At 42.9% G+C, this 27,579-nt stretch overlaps 1 protein-coding gene across 1 annotated transcript in view; it reads left to right on the top strand.

Annotated features, from left to right (window-relative positions):
* The window catches only part of LOC139162108 (low-density lipoprotein receptor-related protein 4-like), a 98,743-nt gene that overhangs the window by 62,278 nt on the left and 8,886 nt on the right, over positions 1 to 27,579 (top strand). Inside the window, exons 16-24 of the mRNA XM_070742144.1 lie at positions 2,529 to 2,715; positions 5,960 to 6,178; positions 13,832 to 14,012; positions 16,542 to 16,743; positions 17,971 to 18,135; positions 20,374 to 20,574; positions 22,702 to 23,248; positions 24,415 to 24,543; positions 26,377 to 26,484. Coding sequence (XP_070598245.1) covers positions 2,529 to 2,715; positions 5,960 to 6,178; positions 13,832 to 14,012; positions 16,542 to 16,743; positions 17,971 to 18,135; positions 20,374 to 20,574; positions 22,702 to 23,248; positions 24,415 to 24,543; positions 26,377 to 26,484 — 1,939 coding nt within the window. The remainder of the gene's footprint in view (positions 1 to 2,528; positions 2,716 to 5,959; positions 6,179 to 13,831; positions 14,013 to 16,541; positions 16,744 to 17,970; positions 18,136 to 20,373; positions 20,575 to 22,701; positions 23,249 to 24,414; positions 24,544 to 26,376; positions 26,485 to 27,579) is intronic.

A 27,579-nucleotide genomic window follows, 5' to 3' on the forward strand; every position in this document is an offset into this window, starting at 1 on the left:
GCCTTCTCTGTGGCGGCCCCGGCCCTCTGGAACCAGCTCCCCCCTGAGATTAGAACTGCCCCCACCCTCCTTGTCTTTCGCAAGTTACTTAAGACCCACCTATATCGCCAGGCATGGAGGAACTAAGACATATCCCCTAGGCTTATTATATTTCATGTTTGATGTGTATGTGTTGTATGGTTTTTAATTGTTGGGGGTTTTATATATTTTATTATTAGATTTGTTCGATTGTTATACTATTTTTATTACTGTTGTGAGCCGCCCCAAGTCTTCGGAGAGGGGCGGCATACAAATCTAATAAATTGAATTGAATTGAATTGAATTGTAGTAGGAAAAAAATGGGTTAAGGAGATTTGCTTCCTCCTAGGCCAGTGATGGCGAATCTTTTTTTCCTCGGGTGCCAAAAAATTGTGGGCATGCACTATTGTGCATGCATGAGTGCCCACACCCATATGTCAATGCCTCTGGAGGGCAAAAACAGCTTCCCCCGCTCCACGGAGGCCCTCTGGAGGCCAGAAATATCCCATTTCCCAACTTCTGGTGGGCCCAGTAGGCTCGTGTTTTGCCCTCCCCAGGGTCCAAAGGCTTCTCTGGAGCCAGAGGAGGGTAAAAACGCCCTCCCCCATTCCCCCTGGAGGCTCTCTGGAAGCCAAAACGCCCTCCCAGAGCCTCTGTGTGAGCCACAAATCAGCTGGCCAGCACACACATGCACTGTGGAGCTGAGCTAGGGCAACGGCTCGCGTGCCAGCAGATATGACTCCGCTCCACCTGTGGCACCCGTGCCATAGGTTCGCCATCACTGTCCCAGGCCCTATGCTAAAATTCTTTCAAAATAGGAAAAATAGATGGCCATTCTCGAATAATAATACAAAATGGACTTGTTGCTACTATTATAGCAAAAGGATAGTGATTGTAACCATGAAAAAATGAGAAATGTCGTATTTTTCTGAGTATAAAATGCACAGCTTAAGTTTTGAGAGAGGAAAATAGGGAGGGGGAAAACCCACCTACCAGGTATTCATCTGGCTAGCATCCTTAGTCTGGTCAGCTTCAACTCATTATTTTATTCCCTGGTTAGGGCTGAAAAAATCATCTTTGGAGGGAGTAGCAATGAAAACAAACCTGCAAAAACTTAGGGCTGGAATAAAAACTTTTTTGGAGATAGTAGGAATGAAAAACATCCTGCAAGCCAAGAAGATTGTTAGTAACTCATTAGGGCTGATAAAAAAAGCTTCAAAAAAGCTACATTTGGAGTATAAAGTGCACCCAAATTTTCAGCCTCTTTTAGTGGGGGAAAGGATATACCTTATACTCTGAAAAATACAGTATTTGGGAGAGGGTTATGACAGTATTAAAATGCAGAGGCATCTTGCTGGCAAAAAAGATATATATAATCAAAGCAATAGTTTTCCCAGTTGTAATGTAAAATCTGCATTATTGTTTGATTGGCTGAATAGTACTTTCAAACTCTGGTTCTGGTTCCCATATCTGAGAATAACCTGGATTGTGAGAACCATTAATGTAAAACTAGGTAAAAGGAAATAAGACTGTTCATTGAAACTGTTGGTAATTAAACTCCAAATATAAAATATTTCGAACAAGAAGTACAAAGGCAAGAGTTGTTGAAGTCCCAGATGGTTGGAAAAATGTGAGGCAGTAGAAAAAGAGACCAGAAAAGATTCAGGAGTTAAATTATCTTCTCGATGACAATGACCTAATCATAATTTGACTAGAACTCAGAGCAGTTGCTGATAGATAATCCTGGTGAGATGATTACTATTAAATCATAAAAGTCATCAAGTAATGCAAGCAGATCTATGTAATCTAACAGCAGCAAGAGTGGGTTCTGGATCCTTTTGCTGCCGATTCGGTCAGGGTTGTACCATATGCGTGCGCCCCCAGCAATAAAAAAAAAAAGCTGCTGCGCATGTGCAGAAACAAAATCCAAGATGGCGGCGCCCAAGGAGACACCAACAGAACTGGTTCTGTGACATCATCATCAAGTTACTAACGGTTCTAAAGAACCAGTTAGAACCGGTAGGAACTCACCTCTGAACAGCAGCGGTATCCAACCTTGGCAACTTTAAAACCTGTGGACTTCAGCTGCCAGAATTCCACCAACAAATAGCTCTTGAAGTTGCCAAGGTTGGACAGCCCCTTCCTTAGAGCAAGAGAATAAGACTAAATGCAGGTGTTTTAAAAGAAAAGCGGAACCATCTCTTTATATCTTTGGTTCTTTTTTTTCTCCTTTCTTGATTTTTCTTTCATTTCTGTTATCACTTTCCCCTTTTCTTTAAATGTGAATTGTTTTCCTTTGTAAAAAAAAATTATTTAGTGAAACATAATTTGGGGGGGGGGGGGAACCCCAGTGCCTTCAAATGTATTACTTAAGCGCATATTTGCAAATTGAATCTCAATTTGTATTTGGACTCTGTGTTTCCAGAGAATCAACCTTGGAGGGCAGAGTGAGGAGAAGGAGAAATTGTGAAACTTTACATAGATAATAATGCCTGTTTTCTAATTTTCAGCAATGTGCTTGCAATGAGGGGTTCATCCTAAGACGTGATGGGCGTTCTTGCAAAGACATCAATGAGTGCAAAGAGTTGGCAGTTGATAAATGTAGCCAGACCTGTGTCAATACAGAAGGCGGTTACTCCTGCACATGCCACCCTGGATATCAACTGGAGCCCGATAACCACACATGTAAAGTAATAGGTAGGCTTCTTCCTGTCCACTGATTGGCTTTCCATTGATTCTCTTTAGGATTCAAATTTAGGGTTTAATGCGTACATTTTTTTGTGAAGTCAAATGTGTAACATAGAAAGCTTTGCCTTCTGGGTAAGAAGCCTTGAAATAAGTCCCTCTGGCTTCACACTATTAAGCTGGAGGGATGTATTGAGAGATGTGAAAGTTGTTACATGGATAAATGCAGATGCTGTCAAAGTCCCTGATGAAGACAATGTCTTCAAAGGGGCTAAGAGCAACCCAGCCGTGTGGGATCACTCACGAACGCGAATCCTAGAAAGAAGACTTGGACACATTCTCTCTCTGGGTGAAGTGACAGTATAGAGTTGTATACTTCTTTTTATTTGGGAGCATAAGGAAATGGGGATAATTACACCTACATGTCAAATGATACACAAACATCCAATAACATAACTTCAAACATGACATATTTTTGAGTTCTTCCTTTCCCCCAGATATCATTTCCTAGAAACACTTCCTCAGAGCAAATGTTTCTCACACCTAATTTCTCTGAAGCCTTCTGCCTTATCACAATTAATCTTCTTAATCACCCTCTCGTCCTGTGTTTGCTTCAGGCAATGTAAATCTCCCCCTTTGATCATATAATGTCCTGTCTGGAGTGATGTAAACTTGTTTATCAGTGAGATGTTTATTGAGCCCTTTTGTTTCCCTGTTGTAATTCACCAGTGATACAGACTAAGCAGTTAGTGCCGTCCTATCCTGGCTTATAATAGAATCAGGGTAGCAGAGCATTTTTATGCTAGAGGTCCATATATATATATATAATTATCATATAATCCTATGCTAACATATATATTTATTTATTTATTTATTTATTTATTTATTTATTGATTGATTGATTGATTGCATTTGTATGCCGCCCCTCTCCGGGGACTTGGAGTGGCTAACAGCAACAATAAAACAGTGTACAATAGTAATCTAATTTTTATGTTATACTGCAACAGATAAAGAGACCCAAGCACCATGCAACGGAGTGACTTCCTGTTTCTTACCCCAGTTCCTACCCATCTAGCAGTTTGAGAGCATGCCAGTGCAAATAGATAAATAGGTACCACTTTGGTGGAAAGGTAACAAGCATTGTGTGCACCACAGCCTATAGTCCAGTGGTGACGAACTTTTTTTTCCTCAGGTGAGAAAAGCGAGTGTGCACACACACTATCGTGCATGCATGAGTGCCCACACCCATAATTCAATGCATGTGGAGGGCAAAAACTGCTCCCCCCGCTCCCCAGAGACCCTCTGGAGACCAGAAATAGCCCATTTCCCAGCTTCTGGTGGGCCCAGTAGGCTCATGTTTTGCCCTCCACAGGCTCCAAAGGCTTCCCTGGAGCCAGGGGAGGAGAAAAACGCCCTTCCCCATCTGCCTGGAGGCTCTCTGGAAGACAAAAACGCCCTTCCAGAGCCTCCGTGCAAGCCTGGCACGCACATGCACGTTGGAGCTGAGCTAAGGCAATGGCTTGCATGCCAACAGATATGGCTCCACATGTTACCTGTGGCACCCGTTCCATAGGTATACCATCACTACTATAGTCATTCTGGCAATGTGACCATGGAAATGTCTTCAGACAACACTGACTCCCTTGGGTAAGAAATGGAGATGAGCACCACCCCCTAGAGTCTTAACACAACTTGAAAGGGGGAACCTTTAGCTTTAATTTTAGGGGGGCAAAGACTCCTAACCTCCTAGATCAGTGTTTCCCAAACAGTTCCTTTTCTTTGGGAAGATACCAAATTCAGTCACGTCTAAAGAACATCTTATTTATATTGTTACAATAAATCCCCCCCCCCCCAAGGTTTATTGTATTGTTTCCCTTGTTCATTTGTGTTCATTTGGGTACTTGGATTTTTAAGGGAGTGTATACATTAGGATTACACAAAAGAGTGGTGTGATGGCGAAAGGGTTAAGAAACCCTGCTCTCTATGGTGATCTCATCCAACTAAAGGCTGCCTTTCCTGCTAAGATTGCAGATACTATGGTAGTTCAGGGGAAAAAATCTTACAAGAGTTAAAATAATACATTCATAATGAAATATAAATACTTTGAGTAATACTTTGAGTTGTTTAGTGTTTTGATTCTGCAATGGTGCAATTCGAATTTCACACATTAACATATGTGCAAAACATTTTGAGTTTGAAATGTTCAAAAAAAAGGCATTGATTCTAAGGTAAGAACAAAAAGGGATACTCAATTTCATATTGTTGCCTAGGAAAATATAGAAATTTGGATCATGTCACCATTTTTACTCCTAGGCCCACAAAGTCTTTGGAGAGGGGCGGCATGCAAATCTAATAAATTATTATTATTGTTGTTGTTATTATTATTATTATTATTATTATTATTATTATTATTATTAAATGATCTAACTTGCAGGAACATCAGCAAAAAGCAATATTTTTTCTGTAACTCAGATCTCAAAGCAATGGGACTTAGCAGCCATTCTGCAGCCAATATCCTGTTGGTCCTGTAGCAGAGGTCTTGTGGATTTCAACTCCTCGAATTCTCCAGCCAGCATAGAGAATTCTGGGAAATGAAGTCCACAAGTCTTAAAATTGCCAAGTGTGGGAACCCCTGCAATGCTTCCCTGCACCTTTAGCAGTTTAGGGCTGAGTGACAAGTAGCATTCAGCATGAAATGACTTGGGTGGTGTTATGGAGAAAACCTGAGAGACACATAATTAAATTTGAATAGTTCCCTAGAGCAAAATAGTATCTTAAACAGAAGACAAGCCTGAATTTAAGAGAGGTTTTCCATAAAATAAAAAGTCGACCGAAACAAACAAAAATCATGGGAGTTGCCTAGTTTCCCCATGTTTTTATTTTAGGATTGCCAGCATTTATTTTAGACATCCACCATTTTTCAAGAATGAAGTTGGAGCTCTTCCAGACCATTACTTGGTTAACAGCCTCTGTTCTTATCAGCAAAAAATAAGGCAATCCGCACCATCTGGCAGTGAAATACTGTATTTTGGAGTTTTTCTCAAATGATTTTGGAATCTTTCAATTTTGTGTATATATTTGTTGTGACTAAATTTGAGTGCAGTGCTAAATAATAGGAGGGGAAGCAAAGTGGAAGAATGAACATTACTCATTAAAAGGTGACTTGTCAAAGTATTTCCTACCTCTTCTCCCTTAATTTACATAGTTGAGTGATTGCAATTTATATTAAAATTAACTAGTTTTGTCTTTGCCATAGGTTCCGAGCCATTACTGCTAGTTGCAGTTCAGTTTGACTTACTTGTATTCGGAATAAGGACCATGAAAGAGGATGTTGTCATGAGAGTCGATCATGACTTCATTATCTTTTCCATTGACTTCGATTTCGTATCCGAGACTGTCTTTTGGATGAATCTCAATGCAGACAGTATTAATTGGATTGATATGCAAACCAAGGAAAAGGGAATTCTAATAAAAGGTGGGTCTTAATATATTTTCAGTTGTTTAGACAGTTTTTAATAAGTTAGTGGCTTAGGACAAAACTAATCGTAACTTTGGCAAGTCAAATAAACTATTGGTAGAACTCCTATTTGACTGTTGAAGCTGACTCACACTCTCACATGCTTAGGGAGCTTCACAGGTTCACCCGAGACAAGGTGAAAGTCAAATCCACTTACACTTAAAAAGAAAAAAAGATAAGGAAAAATTGAGTGCTCATATTTCTAAACTGATACTTTTAACAAAAGAACTTTAAGAAACAGCAATACCAGGTGGATTCACACACCTAATCCTGCCTGCAAGTTTTAGATGACAGACTGAAGGAAAGATTTCATCAAGTTCCTCCAGGAAGAAAACGTACAAGTTGACAAAGTCCCATATGACAGATGATGTTATCCTACTAAAGTCCCTCGTGAATGGCATAGGAATAATATGTGTCACTTGGGACAATTGCTCAGAAGGCCAACAATCCCTTGCTGTAGAGTTGATGATGGTTGAAATCTGCAGCTTATTTATTTATTTTTATTTATTTTGTCCAATACACAATACATATTGAGGAGAATAGACATGAAGTATTATATATAAAGATAAGATATGAAAATAGAGGAGAAGATATATGAAAGGGAGAAAAGATATATGATATATAGGATAAGGAGAGACAATTGGACAGGGGACGAAAGGCACACTGGTGCACTTATGTACGCCCCTTACTGACCTCTTAGGAACCTGGAGAGGTCAATCATGGATGGTCTAAGGGAGAAATGTTGGGGGTTAGGGGTTGACACTACTGAGTCAGGTAATGAGTTTGAGCTTCTCCAATGCACTTGCAAGGAGAGTCCAAGATGGGTTATACTTCAGTCTGATTGGTAGGGACTGAGTTTTAATTTAAATAATTATTAGGCAGGCACCGCCTCCCCCCTTAGCCCTCCAGTCTAAAAAACTCAGTCGCAGTAAAGGGACGCCTGAGTTACCTCTCGAGTAAAATTATTGTATTATTGCTTTTTATTTTGTATTGCACTAACCTTTGCATTTTATTTCCTTTTCCTTTAGGTGCAGACGGGGAATTATTGCCTCGGGCGGGCCTGGGTTCCAAACCTCCCGTGGGTTTAACCCAGTTGCCTGCAGCTCCTCCCTACCCAAACCCACTCAGCACAGAGAGATTCCAGCAGGCTGCCTTTGTGGGTGCGGGAGTGAGCGCCCGGGTGACCTACCTCCGAGGTGGCACCCGGAGGACGAGGAAGTGGCTGACGCCTCGGGGTGTCCGTCCCCCCCCTGGCGAATAGGCCACCGGCCGAGCGTTGGCGCTTCTCTCCAGCGGCCGCGGGGGGGGAGGAAGCTACCCCCCCTCCCCCAACGAAGGCAGGCGAGAGCCGATCCAGCCATCTATTCCCCCAGAGAAGCGGCGGATCGGCTCGAAAGGAGGATTGCTGGGCGATCGCAAGAGGCGGGAGGGGCCGGCTTCCCGCTCGCCGGTGAGGCTGCGATCAGTTGCCAGGACAACGGCCCGCGGCCATCTTGGCTGCACTGACGCAGCAAAGGGCGGCAGCCATCTTGGGAAGGTCTGGAACCTCCCGGCTGCAGTTCCCGCCCACAGGCTGCCGCGTTGCCATGGAAACCGGCCGGCGGCCATGTTGATGAGGTCGCCGGCTCGGAACTGAACTCGGCCACACCCCTTACCGAGGCTGGCAGGGAGAGCACGCAGGCGCAGAGAGGAGCACTCCTGGCTTTTCGCTTTCATTTCTGAGAGACTTTCCTTGCTTACACGGGGCCCTGTGGACAACGCAAGGGTTTCAAATCAATAATATAAAATCGTGAGTGTTACCTTGGGGCATGGCTGACCAAACAGCACAGGTTGGGGAGGAAACCACCCCTACTAGGCCCAGTACCCCAAGGAGAAAGCCTCAAAATCAAAATCAAAATCTGCACAGAGCTCTTCACTAAGGGATGCAGAGAAGCGCGTCAGAGCTCTTGAAAAACAACTAGAGGCCTCACAGAGAGCAGCAGGGCCGGCTGTGCCTACAAATCAGCAGGCACCTGCCAATCCCTCTATCTCACCCCCTATGTTTTACCAAGGGGCAGCAACCTCAGCCTCAGAGAGGGATTGGTCCCCAGAAAGAGGGAGCCAGGCCTGGATGCCACCCAGGCCCGAGCCATTTGGCCTGGGGAGACAAGCTGCGGGGTGGTCTTCTAATTACCCCCCCTCTCAGACCTCGCAATACGCTCAGACAGCCACCTTTACCCCTACGGCGGCAGGCCTTCGCAATACCCATGATGCCTGGCAGAGCATGCCCCAGGCCCTGCAGGAGATGATCGCTACCACGTATAACCAGGGTCTTGTCACCGGGGCACAACAACACCAGCAGGCCCCAGTGGGACTCCCTCCAATGAGGTCTAGAGACCCCTGGACGGCCCCTGCCACGCAATCCTTAATGGAATCCATGGAGGAGGAGGATGCCTACCGTGATGACTTCAGCGCAGCTGAGGATGACCTGTCCGGGGATGACCAACCACCGGAACAACCCACCTATACGGGCCTGTTCAGGTCCTCCCTCTTCAAGGTGCTCCTGAATAAGGCAAAGCTGACTATCGATCAGGCTGGTGAGAGCGGCCAAGCGGTGCCTCCGGAGACACCCCAGCCAACAGGAGGCCTGTTTGTCTTCCCTAAACAGGAGACCGTAAACATCCCGTCTTCCCATCTGTTCCTGGAGACCATTCAGCGCCCGTGGGAAAATCCAGCAGCGGCTCAGGACCCCTCCAACCTTGACCATAAATTCTACACCTTTGACCAACAGATGGAGGAACTGTTGGAATTCCCAGCCGTGGACAAGCCCGTAACGAGCCTTGTGTCTAACGCCCTAGTACCTTCTGAGTCGCAAGAAGGCCTGAAGGCTGAGGACAAGCGGGCAGAGAACGTGACTCGCAGAACCCACCAGATGGCGGCCTGGGCCGTACGAGCCGCCTCGGCAGCCTCATTTTTTAATAGGGCCATGCTCCTCTGGATTAAGGAGATCCAGGCTAGGGCCGACCCAGAGGACGGAAGACTCCGGCAGGACCTCAACAAACTGCTGGCGGCCACCGAATTTTCGGCGGATGCCACTGTCAACGCCGCCAAGTTCGCTTCACGAGCAATGGCTTCTTCTGTGGCCTCGCGCAGACTCATTTGGCTCCGCAACTGGCAAGCGGATGTCAAGTCCAAGTGGAGTCTTGCCTCCGCCTCGTTCAAAGGGAAGAAGCTGTTCGGGGAGGTCCTTGACGATGTCTTGATCGAGGACAAGGACAAGAAGAAGGTGATGCCCAGGGCTAACAGACGGCAGGATAGGCGGTTCACCCCCTATCAACGACGTCAGCCCTTTCGAGCAGAGCCCTCCTCGACCAACTCCCAGACAACGAGGCCGTACTTCCAGGGCTCCTTCAACCAGGGAGCCTTTAGGTCGGACAGGTCCTACCAGACGGACCGAGGCAGATCGTACCAAGGTCGCCGCCCCTTCAGAGGAGGTAACAGGGGCTTCAGGAAGAACAAGTGACTTTCAGAGAGACACCCCACTAGGCGGCAGACTGCGGTTCTTCCCCGACATCTGGAAAACCACAGCCGCAGACGCATGGGCGGTATCCACGGTTTCCCAAGGCCTGAGGATCGAATTCATCCGACCTCCCCCCCATCGCTTCCTACCTTGCCGGACCCCATCAGATTTTCAGAAGAGAAAACTCCTATGCCAAGAGGTATCTCACCTCCTAGAGATAGGGGCCATAGAGGAGGTACCCTTGGCTCATCAAGGCAGGGGATTCTACTCGGCAATATTTCTCGTACCAAAATCCTCAGGAGGAGTGCGAATGATCCTCAATCTCCGACAGTTGAACCTCTATGTGAAATACCGGAGATTCAGAATGCACTCACTAAAAACTATTCTGGCCTCCATAAGACACAAGGATTTTATGACGTCAATAGACCTGAAAGAAGCCTACCTGCACGTTCCCATCTTCCCACATCACAGGCAATTCCTGCGATTTTACCTAGACGGCAGACACTTCCAATACAGGGCGATGCCTTTTGGACTATCCTCCGCCCCCAGGACATTTACGAAATTACTGGACGTCCTCACGGCCAGTCTCAGACGACAGTCGGTACGCGTGATGGCGTATCTAGACGATATTGTCATTCTGTCAAGAACCAGAGAACAGGCATGCAGAGACTCTCAACTGACAATACAGACACTACAAAACCATGGCTTCACAGTCAACTGGTCAAAGAGTCAACTAACACCCACACATCGTCTTGCCCACCTGGGCACCACTATAGACTCCAACCTGGGTGCGGTTTTTCTGTCCCAGGAAAGACAAAGGACAATCAGGACCCTGATAAGAGAGCTGGGACCTCAGCAATATCCCACTCTTGCCCTTTTATCGAAGATCCTAGGAACCTTAGTTTCCTGCATAGATATAGTGCCATGGGCGAGACACCATTTACGCCCACTCCAATGGTTCCTGCTCCCCTATCAGAGGCAAAAGACCAGTCACTCTCTCAGGAGAGTCCTCCTCAGTACCAGAGTACGCACCTCCCTGCAATGGTGGAGGTCCCCTTCTCTGACCAAAGGATCCTTATTTCTGGACAAGGAGCTTATTACAATAACAACCGATGCCAGTTTGACAGGGTGGGGAGCACATCTCTCTTCCCACATGGTTCAGGGTCTCTGGGAGCCTCAAGACCTACAAGAGGTCAATATAAATTTCCTAGAGTTGAAGGCTGTTTCATTGGCCCTCCACAGCCTTGCCCATCTAGTACGGGGTCAACATGTACGCATCCTGACCAACAACGTCTCCACACGGTCTCACATCAACCGACAAGGGGGAACACGGTCACGGAGATTAATGAAGGAATCAACATCACTCCTCAGATGGGCAGAAGGGAATCTAGCCTCGCTTTCAGCGGAACACATTTCTGGAGTAGAGAATGTGTGGGCGGACTGGCTCAGCCGCCAGACGCTCGACCCGGGCGAATGGCGACTGGACCCCAGGATTTTTCAGGAGGTGGTAAGGAGATTTGGGGAACCGGTGATAGACTTGTTTGCAACCAACCTAAACACCCAGCTTCCTCGCTTCTTCGCTCGATTTCCCAACCCGGGCGCGGAAGGGGTGGATGCCCTGACACTTCGATGGCCTCAGGGTCTTCTTTATGCGTTCCCTCCTCTGTCCATCCTTCCCAGGGTGATTCGGAAGATTCTGGAGGAGAGAGCAGAAGTGATACTGATAGCCCCGTTTTGGCCCCGGCGCATCTGGTTCGCAGACCTAATGCAACTGTCGAGGTCACCCAATTGGAGGATACCGGACCAACGGATCTCCCTGACACAGGGGTCCTTCTCTCATCCGGAGCCACAGTGGTGGCATCTAACCGTGTGGCGCTTGAGCGGGAATATCTAAAACGCCAGGCCCTACCAGACACAGTTATTGACACCATACAAGCCGCCCGTAGACCATCTACAAGGCGAATCTACCAGGCAACTTGGGCTACCTTCCATAAGTTCTGTGAGCAAAGGGAAGTAGAGCCTCAGACGGCGTCACCGCAGGTAATCTTATCATTCCTGCAAGCTGGACTAGAAAAGGGCCTTGCCCCTAACACCTTACGCCGCCATGTTGCCGCTCTGGCCACCATCCTTTCGACAGACAGTTACCGTTCGCTTACCAGACATCCATGGATCAGGGATTTTCTGAAGGGAGCGACCAATCTCAAACCACCAGTGATTCATCGTTTCCCTTCCTGGGACCTCCCCTTGGTGTTGCACGCACTGACAGGTCCCCCCTTTGAACCTATCCGTCAGATTTCGTTAAGGTTGTTGACCCTAAAGACCGCGTTCCTGGTTGCAGTCACTTCAGCCAGGAGGGTTTCGGAGATTGCTGCCTTGTCAACAAGACCAGACCTTTGCCGCTTTGACCCCAACAGGGTAGTCCTTAGATTAGATCCGGCATTTATACCCAAGATAAATACGTCTTTTCACAGGACTCAGGATATCATCCTTCCGGACTTCTGTGCTCGTGGGACTCATCCGTCTGTATTACGATGGCATAAGCTGGACGTAAGACGAGCCTTAAAGATTTACGTTCGGAGGACTAAGGATGTTAGCACGTCAGAAGCCCTGTTCGTGTCCTTTGCCACCAGAACTATGGGCACTAAGGTGTCTTCCCAAACTATCAGTCGATGGTTGAGGGAATGTATTGCAGAGGCATACAGGACTAAGGGATCCCCAATTCCTTTGGGGATAACGGGACATTCCACTCGAAGTGCGGCAACTTCATCGGCCTGGAGGACCCAGGCTTCGTTGGAGGACATATGTAGAGCAGCCACGTGGGCAGCTCCATCAACTTTTATCAAACATTATAGGATCGACTCCTTTGCTTCGGAGGAAGCAGCGTTTGGGAGGAGGGTGCTACAAGGGGTTTGTTCTTATGTGGAACCCCTGGTCCAGTCTTGTCCCTCCCCGTGATTACAACTTGGGCATATCCCATCTTGGACTCTCCTTGCAAGTGCATTGGAGAAAGACCGTTGAACTTACCTGAACGGTCTTCTCGATGCACTGCAAGGAGAGTCCAAACCCTCCCGACTCTGGGACCAGGGTTTCTGTGTGGGTGTGTGCTATTTAGTTAATGTTGTGGTTGGAAGTTTTATGGTTTAATAAATGGTTTTGCTTTACTGCTCCTTCGCCTTACTTTAGACTGGAGGGCTAAGGGGGGAGGCGGTGCCTGCCTAATAATTATTTAAATTAAAACTCAGTCCCTACCAATCAGACTGAAGTATAACCTATCTTGGACTCTCCTTGCAGTGCATCGAGAAGACCGTTCAGGTAAGTTCAACGTTCTTTCTATGAGCTTCTAGTCTGTAAATGTAAAGATTCTTCCAGTGTACAATAAGAGAGAGACAGTAACAGCAGAACTGACCCCTAAAAAAGCATCCTTTTGTGAGTATTGGTCAACTATGAGTATTTTTGAGGATTGTCTAGGAAGATGGATTTCAAGCACAATTAACAGTGAACAATTTACCTGGAGCGGAGTCGTAACTGTTCAGCCTTAAACCAGAGATACTCTGCACAAAACCCTCTGAACAGGATGTCTTTTCTCTTATATGGCTATTTAAAAAACAATTTGTAATAAAATTTTGCTTTGTAATTACTGACTTCACAGGAGATGTTGGTTGATATTTCCCATTCAAATGTTTGTAAATCTTAACAATAGACAGATAACAGGCTGATAGATAAAAGCAAAAAAAAAATACATTTGCTTATTTTGAAAGTTGGAATACAACACAATTAATTTTATTTATATATATATATATATAGATAGATAGATAGATAGATAGATAGATAGATAGATAGATAGATAGATAGATAGATAGATATAGATATAGATATAGATATAGATATAGATATAGATATATGTAGATTGTTCTGAGTTCGGGTTTTGCCCTGTGTAATATACATACATATACATATACATATACCTACATGCATGCATACATACATACATACATACATACATACATACATACATACATACATATATATATATATATGGCATTGAGATCCTAGCTTTTGTGATTGTAAACTTGCATATGTTCATTTCTGTCATTTCGAACATTGGATTACAGGCATCAAATCTGACGGTATAGCAGTGGACTGGTTAGGAAGGAATCTTTACTGGACTGACGGTATCTCAGGACAGATCTTGGCTACATGGTTGAATACCACTTGGAAGGGAAATCCTGTCTATACAGTGGTTCTTGAGGATCTGGAGCAACCACGGTCATTAATTCTCCACCCACTGGATAGGTAAGCCTTTTCTATTTGGCTTGGGCTTGTTGGAATGGTTCAAAAGAATTAGAAATAGATCTCAGAAACAAGATGGATAGATGAGTCCATTGAGTCGCTAATGTTGTCTTTTTAGAGAAGATATTTCAGTGGGGGGTGACTTGAAAACACTGTCTGAGCTCTTGTTGCTGTATGGTCAGGTCTGTCCAGTTATGGTATACAATTGAATAGTAATTGATAAGGCAAATGGATATTTTTAGAGAAAAGAAAATAGGAGTACAGTTCTATTGATTCTGCTTGATTTATTTATTATTTATTAAATTTATATGCTGCCCATCTCACTTTACAAAGTGATCCTGGGCAATTAACAATGAAAGTGATAAATATTCAAATATTAACCACAGTAGATACAAAATTTAAAAAACCAAAGGCAAGATTGTTCGCAGCTTTTGATACTCTGATCATCAAATTTATTTGGCCTGCTGTGTAACAGTTGTTTATTTATTTATTTGTTTTGTCCAGTACACAATAATACACAATTAGTTAGAGAGGATATAATCAGGTAGAATGTATTAAAGGGGGAATAGAGGAGAAAATAAAGGAATGAAATATAACTATGAGAGAATAGCAGGAAAAGATATAGGTATAGAAGAGAAGATATAGGAGATATAGGAGAGACAATAGGACAAGGGATGGTAGGCACTCTCGTGCACTTATGTACGCCCCTTACTGACCTCTTAGGAACTTGGTGAAGTTAGGCCATGCCCCATAAAAGCACTGGATGAACATATGCTGGCAGTTCATTTAATAAGGAGATTCCACTCTTTTCCTGGGATTATTCAGTGTCTGTAACAGTTTTGTCATTAGGCTTATGATGCCCAGCTTAAATTCCCTAGACATCAGAGTCAAGTGAAGCTTCTCCAGACTTGAATGTGATGGGATAGGTGAGAAATACTCAGCTGAAGTTGAATCCTGGAGGATTGTTTTATGGACAACATAGAATTGTCTACCTGGGACTGGCTGCAACCTTCTGAAGAAGTAGATGCATGACTGGAGCTTTCCCTATGAAAGAGTGTCTTTTTTCAGCTTCACCTAATCTACTAGCTAGGGCAGTGTTTCCCAACCTTGGCCACTTGAAGATATCTGGACTTCAACTCCCAGAAGTCGGCTGGGGAATTCTGGGAGTTGAAGTCCAAATATCTTCAAGTGGCCAAGGTTGGGAAACAATGAGCTTGGGTAGGACAGAGATAACTTAACCACAGGGACCCATGCACTGATAACCTCAAGACAGGCTTTTGGGAAGCTATGTATACAAGGAAACCCTGAATTGAGCTTCACCAGAGAGCAAGATGCTGTTACAGATTGGAAGAGGCTGCCACATAGGATTAGCAAGCATAACACACTATTTTGAAGGCACACACTGGCTACCAGTTTGCTATCAGGCAGAGTCCCTGGAACTTGTCATATAAAGCACCGTGTGCCTTTCCCCATACCTTGCTGTTTATCTAGTTAAGAGCTAGAAAAGATGCATTTTTAAGATGGTTCAAAATGGCTGGATATTAGCTTGATCTGAAGAGGGTATTTTTTAGCACAAGGTTGCAGCATTCCCTACCTTTGAATAAAGGTTGCAGAGAGCCTTTTAAACCTACAAGCCAATTTAATATGTATTGACCCTGCTCTGCAGTCTGGTTTGGTATTGGTAAAATTAAAAGTTTAAAATTTAAAAACATTTTAATATATTTCTTGGGAGTTTTTATTGAATCATCATTATTTTTTATTTAGATAGCTTCTTGGTCTTCTCCTTTATTGGTAAGAGGACTAAATTAGAGTCTATAATACCATGTTGCACTATATGAAGCTCTTCAATTTTGCCTTAATTTTGTTAGTCACCTTGCTTACTCTTAGCTGCAGAGATACACATGTGCACATACACAAACACGTGGAGTATATTATGCACATGGGATAGAAATGACCCTTCTCTTGGGAATGGAATAGAATCTCAAAATGAAAACTTCTCAGATTACCAAAATTTTTAAATGATATGGATGCAAAATAATAAATAATGTTTTTATTTAGTTTGGCTCTAATACTATTTAAAGGCAAATGCAACGGCCCATTTGAAGGGTTAGGCTTAGACCCCAGATGTATTAAGCTTTAACAGAAATTTTTTTTAAAAAAGCTTTAACACAGTAGTCTACCCTCCCCCAAGCTCCATGCTTAATGGGAGCCAAGGTATATGATGCCACGATTGTGCCGAAACTGTAGATCTGATTCATGACTGGATAAAAAGAGAGTGGTGATCTAACTTTAAATTCCAAAGAATGTAGGATTTATATGAAGAGACATTAACCAAAAGAATTCTGATACTAATGTCTCCCTAGATTGAAATCTTCTGAAATACTAGTGGGACTTCTTGTCTGGGACGCTAAATAAAATTTACAATGAGGGCCATCTAACTTGGTGGTCAATAACCCTTCTAGAAAGCATTGTAAGCCATAGTAGTTGAATTCCATTCTAAAAATATATGTCACATTATCCTCTCTTTCCTAGATTTATGTACTGGTGTGAAATAGGCGTTGAATCCATAATCAAGAAAGCAGGGATGGATGGAAGTAATAAAGAAGTGGTAATTGATAATGGACTTGGTTGGCCCACAAGCCTAGCCATTGATTTCTTGAGCTGGAGAATTTTCTGGTCTGATGACAAGTTTCACTCCATTGGCTCAGCCTTTTTGGATGGTAGCGATATGAAGGTATTGCCAACTATATGTACATAATGTTTATGGAAGCAGGCAAGAATTTATTTGAGTTGTTTGTTTTAAACCAGAGGTGTCAAACTCAATTTCATTGAGAGCCGTATCGGGGCTGTATTTGACCTCGGGGCGGGGTGGGAGAGGCCAGGATGGGCGTGGCCAGCTCAATGTTACTCCTGTGATGGCCCAAGCGCTCTGCCAGCAAAAACAGGCTTCTGAGTTCCATTTTCAGCTGTCATTCATTCATTCATTCATTCATTCATTCATTCATTCATTCATTCATTCATTAGATTTGTATGCCGCCCCTCTCCATAGATTCGAGGTGGCTAACAGCAATAATAAAACAATATGAACAAATCTAATATTTAAGTTAATTAAAAAAAAACACCCTTATTTGAGAAACCAATCATACACACAGACATACCATGCATAAATTTTATAAGCCTAGGGGGAGGAAATATCTCAGTTCCCCCATGCCTGACGACAGAGGTGGGTTTTAAGGAGCTTACGAAAGGCAAGGAAGGTGGAGGCAACTCTGATCTCTGGGGAGAGTTGGTTCCAGAGGGTCGGGGCTGCCACAGAGAAGGCTCTTCCCCTGGGTCCCGCCAAACGACATTGTTTAATCGACAGGACCTGGAGAAGGCCAACTCTGTGGGACCTAACTGGTCACTGGGATTCGTGAGGCAGAAGGCGGTCATGGCCTCTTGCAACCTTCTGCCAATGAAAACGGAGCCCTGTTTTCACTGGCAGAAGGTTGCAGAAGGCCGTGGCAGCCTAAACCGGAGCTTGGGAGCCTATTTTCACTGGCAGAAGCACCGCAGGCTGATCCTTCACTGTTTCCAGGGTGACCCCACAGACCAGATCTAAGTATCCTGTGGGCCACATCTGGCTCCCGGGCCTTGAATTTGACACCCCTGTTTTAAAGGAAAGTGTCATTTCTGATAATGTCATCATCTTGCTCTTTTCTGGGTAGGATTCTAAGTTGTTTCAGAATTCCACCCATAGCTCTGGAAATAAATAATAATAATAATAATAATAATAATAATAATAATAATAATAATAATCAGCATTATTATTAAGAGTAAAGCTGATAATTTATTAGATTTGTATGCCACCCTTCTTTGAAAGTGGGAATGTGTCCGACTTCCAGATCTTTTAGTGTGTCTGAAAATAAAATCTCAGTCCCTGAGCTGTGATGCATCTCTTAACAATATTTTTTTCCCTCAGATATTTCAGCTGAATGAGATACATAGTCCCTTCTCAGTGAGTGTCTTTGAAGACTACATCTTTTGGTCTGACATGCAAACAAGGATAGTACAGAAGATAAATAAAAGGACAGCCAAAAATAGAACAGTTCTCCTAAAGAGTCATGGACAACCATATGGACTAAAGGTATTGCACAAGTAGTACACAATATGGAAAGGTTGATGACTGGAATAAGTGCCTATTTTTATTTTACTTTGCCAACGTCATACCTCTAGCTTGAAATGAATAAATGTTAAGGCAGGTTTATTTGGCCTGGATCTTCAAATATGCATGAGCCATATCTATGAGCTTCAAAAAGTATGAGCCAAGCCCCATACTTTGTCAGACTAAAGCTGCGTCAATACTGATATTGTATTGTATTTATATTGTAACTGATAATAGAATTTTGACCAAGAATAAGTCATTTATACGATAAGCTACTGTTGGTCATAGCGTAATTTGTTCAGAAGGGGACAATTCACCCCAGCCAACTCTCTGTGGCCATCTGACCATGGCTAACTTGCTGTGGGACAATTCACCTCGGGACAATTTAACAATTCCATTTAATTATTTTAAATACATAAAAATTATTTAAAATGTTGTCATTCACATTTCATTTTGTCTCTCCTTTTGCATCTGTTCTTTAATTATTCTATCCCACCATTTCTTTTTCCTGCAGCAAGTTGTCCCACCTTCTTCATTCCAGCAGACGCCCCTGACTCAGTTAAGCTAGTTTCCCTAAACAACAACAACAACAACAATAATAATAATAACAACAACAACAACAACAATAATAGTAATAATTTATTAGATTTGTATGCCGCCCTTTTCCAAGGACTATTGCAATAATTTCAAATTTAGGTATTTTTGCAACAGGTCTGGCTTATTAAAATAAGTTTTATATGGTAGAATAAGAAAGGTCATAAAATGGGGCAGAATTCCCTTGACAAAGTCTATGGAGAGGGGTGGCATACAAATCTAATCAATAAATAAAATAAATAAATATCTGATTTAGCAACAGAAATTTTGGACTAAATTGTAGTCGCAAGACTTACCTGCAGTGTTCCCTCTAATTTTTTTGGGGGGTGGGCGGAAAAGTATAGTGTCTGAGCGGCAGTCCCTTCGGGACTGGGCGGCACAGAAATAATAAATAAATAAATAAACAAACAAACAAACAAATAAAAAAACCCCTGTTTTGCTTCAGAGAATTTCAAAATAAAATACTATACTGTGTGTCTATAATAGTGAGCTCATAATAGGGCAACTCTATCAATATCAAAATGCCACATAAATAGTTGAGCTAGTTTCAAACTAGATTTTGATTTTCTTTCTCTCTTCCTTACTCCCATTCTTTTTCTTTCTCTTTTCCTTCCTCTCTTTTTTCTATCTGTTTCTCTATCTTCCTCTCTTCCTCTCTCTCTCCTTCCCTCTCACTCTTTCCCTCTCGGCTTCTGGGCAGGTTTGGAAAACTCTGAGTTGATGATGATTTTTAAGTGAGCGATTGCTCACTGCTCAGCTTAGAGGGAACTATGCTTACCTGTATTTCTAAAACTAACAGGATCTTTCATACATCTTACATTATTTCAGTCAACTTTTTCTTATTTCAGAAATTTCTCTATTAATAGAACAGGTTTGTTTCTTTTGCTCAATCTACCTTCATATGGGATAAATGAAAAGAAAAATGTTGATTGGTATTGAACATTAAGAAAACAAGGGTAACGTCAACCAGTATGTTTATAGTTACCATACATTTGATGGCAGAGAAGTGAAGGTGATAACACTGCTGCCAATGAGGACCCGGATTGTGGGGGCAATAGGCTGGCTCTGTTAAAAAGTACTATTGCTAACATGTTGTAAGCCGCCCTGAGTCTAAGGAGAAGGGCGGCATAAAAATTGAATAAATAAAAATTGAATGAATGAATGAATGAATGAATGAACGAAAGAACAAACAAACAAACAAACACTGTTTAGTTTTCTTGGACTCATAAAGATGGTAGGAAAAAAGACTATGGCAATCATGAAGAATACTAATATTTGAATGACATTGCTTGGCCTTTTTATTTTTTAATCTTTGTTATCAATGGTTTTTTTTCCTTTGATGATATATGGCTCTGAAGATCGAATGATGAGAAAGAAGATAGTCACATTCCAGTTATAGATTTGGAGACAGATCTAACAGTCCTATCAAGTGAAAGAAAACACAGACAGTCATAAAGTGGATGGACTGCAAGTGGACCATGGATGAAAATAGTGGAATATACTATATTGTACATATAGTCTGTGTTCCTTTAGTAATTTTTGTGGAGGAACATACAAAGAGCATAATAGAGATGCCCTGAAACTCCTGGTGTAACATTCTCATACTCTTGAAATTTTGGCTTTCAGGTGGTGCATGAAGTTCTGCAGGCACCAGCCCCTAATCCATGTGTAGAAGTTGGATGTTCGTATATGTGCCTCTTAAGCCCCAGCAAAAAAGGAAGCTGCCATTGCCCGCCTGAATCCGTGCTATCCAGTGATGGAAAGACCTGCATTCCATTAAAGGAGTCAGCATTCATGTTACTGGTTGGCCAGACAGATGTTACACAGGTATTACTTTCAATTGGATAATAAAGAGAATAAGGTAGCTGCAAACCAGTGATGGGTTGCTACCGGTTCGGCCCAGTACGGCGATCCAGTAGTAGATGTCATCAAAAAACGCTCTGCAAATGTGCAGAAGTGTTGCCCCTGCGCTACCGTTTCTGAACTGGTAGCAGAGGTAAATAGAAACCACTACTATTGCAAAATAATTTTCCCAAATGAAATGTTCTTACAGCTGTTTAATAGGCTGGCACAGCAAAGTGGCTTCTATTTGAATTTTCCTTAGTAACAAATAATTTTATTTGTTTATTTGTTTATTTGTTTGTTTTGTTTCTTTATTTCTTTATTTCTTTATGTCTTTATTTCTTTATTTCTTTCTTTATTTCTTTCTTTCTATATTTATTTATTTATTATTTTATTTTACTTTATTTTTTTATTTTATTTTATTTTATTTATTTATTTATTTATTTATTTCATTTCATTTCATTTCATTTTACTTACTTACTTACTTACTTACTTACTTACTTACTTACTTATTTATTAGATTTGTATGCCGCCCCCCTCCGAAGACTCGGGGCGGCTCACAACAATAATAAAACAGTGTAACATTGAAACAAATCTGATATTGAAATAAAAATATATAAAAACCCCAGCAGTTAAAACCATACAACACATACATACCAAACATAAAATATAAAAGCCTGAGGGAGATGTCTCACTTCCCCCATGTCTGGAGATATAGGTGGGTCTTGAGTAATTTTCAAAAGACAAGGAGGATGGGGGCCGTTCTAATCTCCGGGCTGAGTTGATTCCAGAGGGCTGGGGCCGCCACAGAGAAGGCTGTTCCCCTGGGGCCCGCCAAACAACATTGTTTGGTCGATGGGACCCGAAGAAAGCCAACTCTGTGGGACCTTATCGGCCGCTGGGATTCGTGCGGTAGAAGGCGGTTCCAGAGGTATTCTGGTCCAGTGCCATGTAGGGCTTTAAAGGTCATAACCAACACTTTGAATTGTGACTGGAAACTGATCGGCAGCCAGTGCAGGCCACGGAGTGTTGTACAAATGTGGGCGAATCTGGGAAGCCCCACGATAGCTCTCGCGGCTGCATTGTGCACGATCTGAAGTTTCCAAACACTTTTCAAAGGTATCCCCATGCAGAGAGCATTGCAGTAATGGAACCTCGAGGTGATGAGAGCATGAGCGACTGTGAGCAATGACTCCCTGTCCAAATAGGGCCACAACTGGTGCACCAGGCGAACCTGGGCAAACGCCCTCTTCGCCACAGCCAAAAGATTGTGTTCTAATGTTAGCTGTGGATCGAGCAGACTGATGATACCTCACCCCATGCCCTTGGATGATCTCACCCAGCGGTTTCATGTAGATATTAAATAGCAGGGGGGAGAGGACCGACCCCTGAGGCACCCCACAAGGGAGAGACCTAGAGGTAGTTGACTACAGGTTAATTTTTACAGAGCACTCCTGGAAACATAGCACACACCTTTCTCAAAAAAGAGTGACTCTGTCAAAAGTTAGCCACTTTTGTTTTTACACCTTATTGAAATTCTGTTGGAAAGTGATACTTTACCCTTTGTAGTCAAGCGTTACAGAGATAAATTTATTTATTTATTTATTTGATTTGTATGCCGCCCCGAGAGGGGCGGCATACAAATCAAATCAAATCAAATCAAATCAAATCAAATCAAATCAAATCAAATCAAATCAAATCAAATCAAATCAAATCAAATCAAATCAAATCAAATCAAATCAAATCAAATCAAATCAAATCAAATCAAATCAAATCAAATCTAATCTAATCTAATCTAATCTAATCTAATCTAATCTAATCTAATCTAATCTAATCTAATCTAATCTAATCTAATCTAATCTAATCTAATCTAATCTAATCTAATCTAATCTAAATCTAAATCTATAAATGAATGAATGAATGAATGAATGAATGAATGAATGAATGGAAGCTCTTGTATAGTATTTTTAGCATCGCACAAGGTAGCAAAAGCTGTATGGACTTCAACAGTCCTAGGCTTCTGCTATGATCGGATTGTCTTAGAGCAGATGGCTGAATGCCCTTGTAAACTGAAATTATTATAATAATGTTGTTTCTAATATTGAACTCTAGGTCTACCTGAAAAAACTGCGTTCCACAGCTGGGCAGACTGCTCTCCCCGAGCACAGCACTCTCCCCTTGAGTAATGTAACTCACCTGATGGCTGTGGACTACTCTGTACGCAGTACTGCATTGTACTTCTCAGACTTAAATGACGACTTCATAAAGGTCCTGGCTATTAAAGATACTGGAAGAGCCTCTGTGAAGAAGATTCTGCCAGTCGAGGGCACCGTGATATCACTTGCACTGGATTGGCTAAGTGCCAACATCTATTGGATTGACAATAAATATGCATCTGTCCAAGTGGCAGCCTCAGAAGGCAAATATAGGCACGTGGTACTTAGCGATGGTCTTTACAACCCTACCACAGTGGTGGTCCATCCCCCAACTGCATCCATGTGCATTGTGGATTTAGGTGGTGAACATGGCCTACCCGATCCCACGATAGAATGTGCTGCTATGGATGGGAGTAGGCGGAGAATAATCTGGAGGAGATCCCTGATCCCTGTGGGTTTAACAATAGTGGATGCTGGCACTTGGCTCTATTGGGCTGACCAAGGTAAGCAGTCTAATGTGTTGATCAAATTCTCTGGGTTCAGCTCATTTCCCTAGCACATGAAAAAAACTGGCCATACTCCTAGACTAGTACACGTTCTTCTTTTTTAATAGTACTTTTATTAAGAATTGTAATTACAATAACAAAAACTAATACAAACTGCAGAAATCCTTAACGAATAATAAAAGGTGCAAGAAAGAAAGGAAGAAAGAAAGAAAGAAAGAAAGAAAGAAAGAAAGAAAGAAAGAAAGAAAGGCAGAAATGGAAAAAAATAAGAGAGATAGAAAACAAATATAAAAATGACTTCCCGCATTCTATTCAGTTTAAGTAACTTATCCCCTTCTCTTAAAATGCAACAAATGATGCCTTCTTGCCATATCCAATATCTTATCTGTAATCAAATCCATTCGAAATCTCATAATTTCTGTCCTGTTTCAAGAAAAGTCCATAAAGGATGATGATGATGATGATGATGATTATTATTATTATTATTATTATTAATTGGATTTATATCCTGCCCCTCTCCAATGATACCAGAGATAACATATCTATTTCATTTTGATCAAACGTCTTGTGCAATTCCTTTTTCCTATTGTATTACTTTGCTGACTAGTCGGGCGCTTCCCAAGCACCTAGGACTGCGTGATGTAGTGGAGAATTATGTTTGCCGATCCCAGTAAAGCGGCCTTTTGCAATTGACAGGTGGAGATTTTGTCAATTTCGATGGTTTTCAAATGTCCGCTGAGATCCTTTGGTACTGCGCCCAGCGTCCCAAGTACCACTGGGACCAGTTTCACTGGCTTATGCCAGAGTTGTTGCAGCTCGATTTTAGATCTTCATATTTCATTAATTTCTCTAGCTGCTTCTCCTCAATTCTACTGTCTCCTGGGATTGCGATGTCGATGATCCATACTTTCTTTTTCTCCATGATCACAATATCTGGTGTGTTGTTGTTGTTATTATTATTATTATTATTATTATTATTATTATTATTATTATTACTATTACTATTACTATTACTATTACTATTACTATTATTAATTGGATTTATATCCTGCCCCTCTCCAATGATACCAGGGCTAACGTATCTATTTCATTTTGATCAAACGTCTTGTGCAATTCCTTTTTCCCATTGTATTACTTTGCTGACTAGGCTCTCTTTCCTACAGCCAAAGGTTCTGTGGAAAGCATTCGTCTAGATGGCTCCGGGCACAGAATTGTTGAGGGAGGAATACATGGCCTTATGCTCTTCGCTGTAGGGGATGGAATGATGTTCTGGACAACAGCAACACGCAATCGTAAGCAAGCTTAAGCTAACGCAAACCCTATAGGACAGTGATCGCAAACATATGGCACGGATGCCACATGTGGCACGTGGAGCCATATCTTCTGACACGCGAGCCGCTGCCCTAGCTCAGCTCCAACGTGCATGTGTGTGCCAGTGACCTGATTTTTGGCTCACACAGAGGCTCTGGGAGGGTGTTTTTAGCTTCCAGAGAGCCTCCAAGCATTTTTACCCTCCCCTGGCTCCAGGGAAGCCTGCAGGGGACGAAACACGAGCCTACTGGGCCCACCAGAAGTTGGGAAACAGGCCATTTCCGGCCTCCAGAGGGCATTGGCGGGGGGAGCTGTTTTTGACCTTCCCAAGCATTGAATTATGGGTGTGGGCACTCATGTGTATGCAATAGCACGCACACACAGTCTTTCGGCACCTGGGGAAAAAAAGGTTTGCCATCACTGCTATAGGAATTCCCAAGGAAGGGGGAAGTACTGTGTCACCGATAGCAGTAGCACTTAACGCTTTACAGTGCTTTACAGCTCTCTCTAAGTGGTTTGAAGAGCGAGTATATTGCCCCCAACAATCTGAGTCCTCATTTTACTCACCTTGGAAGGATGGAAAGGCTGAGTCAACTTTGAGCCTACTGAGATTCGAACTGCCAAATTGCAGTCAGCCGAGGTCAGGAGAAACAGCTTGCAGTACTACACTCTAACCACAGCGCCACTGTGGCTCAATCCTAATGTATTAAGCAGTTTGTCACTTGGGTCATTTACTTGACTCAGAACAATGACATATCATAGAATCAAGGGAAGCGGATGTCAGGTTTTTATGTCAAGACTTGCACAATTAATATTTTGTGAGTTCAGATTCAAAACCTGCCTCCAGCCGTATTAATACAATACAGTGATACCTCGTCTTACGAACCCCTCGTCATGCGAACTTTTTGAGATATGAACCTGGGGTTTAAGATTTTTTTGCCTTTTCTTCCGAACTATTTTCACCTTATGAACCCACCGCCGCCACTGGGATGCCCCACCTCCGGACTTCCGTTGCCAGCCAAAGTGCCCGTTTTCGCGCTGGTGGGATAACCCTGAGGCTCCCTTCCATGGGAAACCCCACCTCCGGATTTCGCGATGCTGCATGGGAATCCCACCAGGGGAATCCCACCAGCGTGAAAACGGGCGCTTCGGCTGGCAGCAGAAGTCCGGAGGTAGAGTATATATTATTGGCAAGTGCTCATATAATGTTCAGTGTTTAGTCTAGTTATTAGCCTGTTATAATGTAATGTGATAAAGATAGTCCTCAACTTACAACAGTAAGTTGTAAGTTAGTTTAGTGGCCACTCAAAGTTACGACGACATTTAAAAACTTGACTTGTGACAGTTTTTCACACTTGTTGCAGCATCCTCGTGGGTCACATGATTAAAATTCAGATCCTCCTTGCCAAGTGACTTATATTTATGATGGTTGCAGTGTCCCAGAGTCATGTGATCAGATTTTCTGACCTTCTGACAAGCAAATTCAATGGGGAAGCGGGGAAGTTAATAACTTCTTTACTACCTTAACAACTGCAGTGATTCACTTAACAACCGTGGTAAGAAAGGTCATAAAATAGGGCAACAATCACTTAAAAATGGTCTCTCCTATTCACAAAAATTTTGGGTTCAATTGTGGTCATAAGTTGAGAACTACTGGTATTGCATCCCAATAGAAATCAATAGGTTCTAGCCAGTGGCAAAATTGATAATAATTGATAATAATCAAGTGTCATGTGGTATTTTGTAAATTGATAGCAATCCTCTGTGTAGCAGCAAAATGTTTTCTCAAATCTGACTAAATTTATTCCTAACAGGTGCAATAAAGGTGTGGTATAGTCCCCTGGAAATAGTAGAAAACTGGTGGTTTCAAACAAAACAGAAACTTGTGGATATAAAGATCTACAGCAAACTATACCAACAAGGTAATGTTCATTATAACTTTGAGAAGTCATAGGGCAGGGGGGTCAAAGTCAAGGGCCTGTGGGCCAGATCCAACCCATGAGGTACTTAGAGGTGGCCCATGGGGCTGCCCTGAAAACAGCAAAGGACTGGCCCACGGTGCTTCTGCCAGCGAAAATGGGCTCCTGAGGTCTGTTTTCAACTGCCATGGTCTCCTGCAATGTTCTGCCAGTGAACGGCAACGCGGCCCTTCCAGGCTCCATTTTTACCGACAGAGCATTGCAGGAGGCTGGCAGTCAAAAACCTCGGGAGTCTGTTTGCACTGGCACAGCACTTGGGACATCAAAGGCGCCCCGACACGAGTGATGTCAAGCTGGCCATCCCTGCCCTAGCCACGCCCACCCTGGCTCCCCCAAGGTCAAACATAACCCTTATGCAACCTTAATGAAATCAAGTTTGGCACCGCTATCATTGTGGGATACCAGGACTACATTGCCCAATACCATTCTTTGGAACCTTTTTGGCAAAGTAAAAGTTTTAAGTTTTAGACCTACCAAAAAATGGGATGTTCTCTAAGCATCAATCCTGAACAAGGATGTAACCACCATTGTTTGGATAGAGAGCCTCTCTCTCCCCTAGGCATAGGCTAAGTGAGACCCTCCTGGAAAACATACCGTCTGGAAAAATATTGACTATTTCATATATTGACTTATTCTAGGTGTTGAAATTGGTGAGGTGGTGTCAGAATATCTTCCCAAGTCAACAGCATGCCAGCCAGATTGCCAAGTAGTTGCTTCCTTGTTGTTATTGTTAATGGCAAAGTCATGTCCAACCCATCGCAACCCTCCAGGCCTACCTGTCCTCTACAACCACCCTCCCACTGGAGACCATTGAAGCTCCTGCTGTCTATGTTAGCGTTCCAATTAACATCCGAAAAATAAATCAGAGTCCAAACCTTGGCCTCCTTCCAAGTTCCAATTTATTAACAGAGTCATGTTGTTTACGAACTTTAGTCAACCCGATACTAACTTTTCCTACATTTCTCCACCCAGGTGGAGGTTCATCCCTTGTCTCCACACCCACAAGTTCATCACGTGGACCACTCCGGGTCTCTCCAT

This window comes from Erythrolamprus reginae, chromosome 2 (assembly GCF_031021105.1).
Source record: "Erythrolamprus reginae isolate rEryReg1 chromosome 2, rEryReg1.hap1, whole genome shotgun sequence".
Classification (NCBI taxonomy): domain Eukaryota; kingdom Metazoa; phylum Chordata; class Lepidosauria; order Squamata; family Dipsadidae; genus Erythrolamprus; species Erythrolamprus reginae.